The sequence below is a fragment of the Fusarium oxysporum genome, chromosome 1, assembly GCF_000149955.1.
Source record: "Fusarium oxysporum f. sp. lycopersici 4287 chromosome 1, whole genome shotgun sequence".
Classification (NCBI taxonomy): Eukaryota; Fungi; Ascomycota; class Sordariomycetes; order Hypocreales; family Nectriaceae; genus Fusarium; species Fusarium oxysporum.
The window spans coordinates 5,637,910-5,642,945 of NC_030986.1; the positions used below are offsets into that span (position 1 = coordinate 5,637,910).

Below are 5,036 nucleotides of genomic sequence, written 5' to 3' on the forward strand. Positions count from 1 at the left end.
TTCCAAGTCAACCAATACCGTGTGCCCGATGAACTCAACACCCCAGTCGCCAGCACACTTGGCCCCATTATCTATCTGCTCTACCGACCCGACCACTACGACATCCTGTACAAAGCATCCACCATGCAGGTGCTTCGTGTCAGCGGCTTCACCCACAACACTAACATCACAACCGACCAAGCGGATCTCGGACAGTATTCGACCATGAACTTTGATGCGTTGTCTATCATCCCGGGCTTCAGTAGCACAATGGGAGGGCTTGCGCAGCTCGCACCACCTCAAGCCAGTTCGGCGCCAGAACAATTCTCGCCTGTGCAACAGAGCCCATGGATCTCATCTTTCCCCGAACCTTTGCCTGCTACGACACCGAGAGTAGCGCCACCGCAGCCACCACCCATCATGGCATCTCCTCAACCCCCAACCCCACCGGCCTCGATATCGGGAAGTTCTGCGATTGCGCCAAGTCCAGCGATGCTACCTGCGCCTGGCCCAGGATCTCAGAATTCGCTCCCTATGCGAGGCGCTTCAAGCTACCACATCCGATTCAGTCCTGTTCAGCTCGACTATGACGAGAGCAAGAACAACTTTCCGGAATCGACGTATCAAGTGACGACCAACACGTTTAAGAACAGTATTTGGAACCGAGCCCACTACTGCAACCCCAACTTTCACCCCGAGGAGTGGAATCCCGACGACGAGCACACGGATGGGAGAGTCGGGAGTAAACGCAAGCCAAAAAAGGAATCTGCCTAGTGCGACGACTTTTCACACGAATACGGCCAAGGCATTGTCGGCTTTACTAGAAACCGACGGCCATGAATATTACTAGACGACGGCATTTGAGAACGACGATAAGTCTGGTTCGCAATCAGAACTGAACGAGGAAAGACCGCAATCAGCATTGGCAGGGAAAGACAACGATCAGAATTGAGCAAAGGATATGGGGATGTACACGACGCTGAGCCCGGAGTGAAGGGGGATTATTCATTTGATGGTTGGGCAGGCTAGCGATGCTTAGTGAAAATCCTTTTTTATTTCTGCATTCTTTAATGGACGAGGACAATAAGGCGGCGAGTCTGTTTGGTGTGCACGATTATGTTGGTGGAGAGTGAGTACGAGACGATTGCCTGCATCATCATTGATGGTGTCCAGGTCTGAATATGGATTATCACGAAGCGACATGGGAGAAGCCCTTGTTTCTGACGATGGGCATCACGAGGGAGCCTACGTTGAGCATGACTGCATGGATACCACGAGGTTTACGCAAGAGAAGGAATCCTTGAAAGTAATGGGGACCGGACCGGACTAAGCATTTAGGATACTGGAAATGGGCGGCAGTTTGTGGGCTCTTTTCTCGAGCCAGTTTCAAGACAGGCAACAAAAGGAAAAAAGGCATACATCCGAAGGAAACTGGGCCTTGGACGATGATGGTCTTGGCTATCAGGCCAATTGGCATGTCTCGCAGCACGCGTTGTTACAGCGTGTCTTTGCAGCATACTTTGCTCATTGCAGGCATGTGTTCTTACAGTGTGTCTTGTGGCATGTCTTGTTTACACGTCTACCATCATGGATGTCTGGTTGAGCCCTCATTTGTTGCGCCTTGTCAGTTGCGTCATAGCATCGGCGTTCTTCTCTATCAGGTCACACTTCAACTTTCTACTTCTGCTTCATCTTTGAGACCTTCTTATTTTATTTTATCTGGGACATCTTTTTAGTGTGGAACGACATCAATACTTGGGACTTTATCGAGTGGGTTGGGATCGAGTTATTGTAGCGAGATGAGTCTTGGGAGTGAGCTGCAATTACTTGTTGCCAAGGACTTCCGAGTTGTATTGAATAGCAGATACCTCTATCTCGGCGAGATAGTTGTATTTGGGAATAGCTTAATGCAAGGGATTGTCTCGTCCATTGACTCAGAAATACATCACATCGCATCACACACGTATGTACATACCTTATCGGACACGACATGACATGAGATGCAATGGTTCCCTCGAGCCGTTCCGCTTCCGCTTCCGCTGTGCCGCACCATGACATGTGATCCACTGAATCGAGGGAAGGGATGCATGACAATATTCAAAAATTCATGTCTTAACTTTTGATCATCATGATCTCCAAAGGAGGCGAGATTTCAACTCATTGCGAACCTGGATGACCCATGTAAATAAGAATCTCTTATGGTGATCAATATTTGGAATAGACAGCCACGTTTTTGCCTTGACGTGGTCTAGAACATGACAGACAAGGGGGCCACGAGGTGCTTTCGTGGTCCACCCGGGGAACGGAAAACAGGGTCCGGTGACGTGACGTGCAAAAAAATGATATTCTTCAAGGGCCCGAGGGGAGAGACCATGTCAGGGTTACATGAGCGTAAAAGAGAGTTCAAGGCAAAGAGGAGATTGAACTACCGGGCAAGGCAGGGCAAGGCAACCTCGTGGTAGACAGGCCCCCAGGGAGCAAGGCCTTGACGCAGGATGCCAAAATAAGCTCATCACAGAGCCTTCCGAAGCTGATGGTGATTTACTTAGGTATTTTTGTCCCTGCTTCTCCTCGACAGGGCGGAAAAGAGAGGCCGTACAGGGTCAGGGGGGAAGATGGTGGGAATGAGACAGACATCGCTTAGAGAAGATCAAGAGAGTAGCAGGAGGGATAAAGTTAAGTGTTGGTTCACCACAGTAGAATGAGTACATAGTTGTCATATCATCAGGATGCGTCATCTCATGCATACCGTGATTATACCTTTCACCCTAAGCGCCCAGCAACCATCCAATCCCGCTGTTGAGATACCGGATCCCAATCTTGCCAGTGAAAAGGGTCTGGGCCAATGGGGAGCTAGGGTAGCTTAGCTTTTGAGAACGGGCCGCGGTTTTTTTTTTTTTTTGTTGTTGAATTGGCCGATATGTATCGGTTAACTTTACTTCCCCAGACTTGCCGATGTTTCTTACAGAGGGGTTTAACAGAGAGAGAGGGGGGGGGAGGGGGTCATTGAGGTGCTGTAGTGGAATGATGATGAATTTGTGTTTCTATTGTTAAAAGATTGAGGCTTACGGGGACGGCGAAGGCGATGGCTGAAAGGTAAAAAGTATTTGGAAGGTTGGAAAGCTTCTAGTTTCATTCTGTCCCTACCTAGTTTGAGTTGAGATACGGATATGGCTTGTATTATTGTGTAGCAGCTGGCTTGACTTGACTTGACTTAGAGTATCGAGGCTAGGTACGCTAGACTAGCCGTGCTATAGCGGCCATGTTATAGCTGGGTTTGGTATGCAAATTGCCCTGACTTGAATCATCTGCCAGGGAGATACAATCCCGGACCCTACCTTGTGAAGCTCCTCCACTTTGCAAGGTAGAGGTAACCACTCTTTTTCCCTCTCCAGCCAACACAACACAACACTGAGGAGTTGTGCTGTGCTGTGACTTCTTGTCTGTACTGTACCTATCCGTATTCGACCTGAATCAATTCCATCTCTTCTCGTCTTCCTTTTCTCTTTTCTCCTCCTCATCCCCTCCTTCTTTAATCCCTCTCTTTCTTCCTTTCCCACTCTCTTTTGGCCATGGATGTTCGTCGAAGACATATTTCCTTACGCGTTCTCGATACCTTTTCTATATTCCAGTATTAATAAACAAACTCACGATACCATCTTCTTTTTTCTCTTCAAAGTACATAAACAGCTGGCGGCCCCCAACTTGATCTCGCTTTAATATCCCCTTGTCGATCCTTCTACCGAGCTCTCATCAAATGTCGCGCTACGATCCGGATCGTTCTTCCATCACAGCTTCCTCAGCGACTTCAAAGAGCGATATGGCACAGTCAAACGATGGGCTACATAGGATGAATCGCCTCACGGTGGATGATGTGAGTCCTGCTGAGGACGATGACGATTATAGCGATACGACGTCCAATTACTCGACTATTTCCGAAGACACCCTTCCCCTGATTCGCGAATACGGACATACCTACCACGGGTCTGGCCAGCTCCTCACGCCGAACGATGCTTCTGAAGCGCATCGCTTGACGGTCCAGCATGAGCTTTACCAATTGTGTCTTAACGGTAGCCTTGCCGATTCGAAATTACCGCTTGATCAATATACTGCCGAGGATCCAATGGAGATACTGGATGTTGGTGCTGGTACGGGAATATGGGCTTGCGATATGGCGAAGCGGTATCCCCAGACCAACATACTCGGTATCGACTTGAGCAGCGCATTGTTACCCGAAGATGTCCCTCCGAATGTTACCTTTGAAATCGCCGATGCTACAGAAACGTGGCCGAACCGTACATACGATTTTATACACATGCGCAGTCTAGCTGGTGGCGGTGTTCGTGACTGGAACGCTCTGTTGGCCGAAGCCTACGATCACCTCAATCCCGGCGGGCAGATAGAAATCGCCGAGATCCGACCCCATTTCTTCCACGCCGATCCTGAACACGTTGATTCCGAATCAGGAGAAAAAGGCGAAGTCGGCGCAGCCTGCAAAGAGTACGAGAAGATATTCGAAGAGATGTGCATCAAGCTCGGCATCGACTGCGATCCCATTCCCAGAGTCCCTGAAATTTTAAACACCCTGGGGGCCGATCTCATCCGAGTTCGGGTAGATTGGCTACCGATACAGAATTGGGGAAGTGATCCGGTCACCCAACAGAAACGCAAGGCCCTGGCGGAGATGGTCGAGTGCGGTAGGTGGTTTGCGATCTGAAACATCAAGTCACACACGCTAATCTGACTTGGACCAGGTATAGAGAATTGGACGTTGAGGTTATTCGGACTCGGAGGGTGGGAGGAGAAAGCGACGCGGGCTCTGCTTGATCGTGTTAGAGAGGAGATTAACGACCCCATGCTACGCAGTTTGGGGAAAGTGTAAGTATTTTTTACATTGGCATTGGTGTGTGTGTTCGTGGCTAATTTTGATAGGACGTTTGTCACGGCTCGAAAGGAAACCGCCAGCGGCAAATAGGTTTCTTAAGGGAATAGGCATAGAGATGTGCATATATGGAGTTTTTGGGTCATCACGGCGTCAAAGGCATTGTGTCTGGGGC

The 5,036-nt window shown here is 49.3% G+C and overlaps 3 protein-coding genes across 3 annotated transcripts; all 3 read left to right on the plus strand.

Moving 5' to 3' along the window:
* Positions 1-123: 123 nt before the first annotated feature.
* Positions 124-753, plus strand: FOXG_01299 (uncharacterized protein; the record flags this gene model as incomplete). Its single annotated transcript, XM_018378111.1, has 1 exon — positions 124-753. The coding sequence occupies one exon, from the start codon at positions 124-126 to the stop codon at positions 751-753; it is 630 nt and encodes a 209-aa protein (XP_018233959.1).
* Positions 754-2,318: 1,565 nt separating this feature from the next.
* FOXG_18061 (uncharacterized protein) lies at positions 2,319-2,441 on the plus strand (the record flags this gene model as incomplete). The annotated part of the gene is made up of 1 exon (XM_018398106.1): positions 2,319-2,441. The coding sequence occupies one exon, from the start codon at positions 2,319-2,321 to the stop codon at positions 2,439-2,441; it is 123 nt and encodes a 40-aa protein (XP_018233960.1).
* Positions 2,442-3,339: 898 nt separating this feature from the next.
* On the plus strand, positions 3,340-4,954 carry FOXG_01300 (uncharacterized protein; the record flags this gene model as incomplete). Its single annotated transcript, XM_018378112.1, has 3 exons — positions 3,340-4,676; positions 4,740-4,857; positions 4,912-4,954. Exons 1-3 carry the CDS (start codon positions 3,737-3,739, stop codon positions 4,952-4,954), a joined length of 1,101 nt encoding a protein of 366 aa, XP_018233961.1. The 5' UTR covers positions 3,340-3,736.
* Positions 4,955-5,036: the final 82 nt, after the last annotated feature.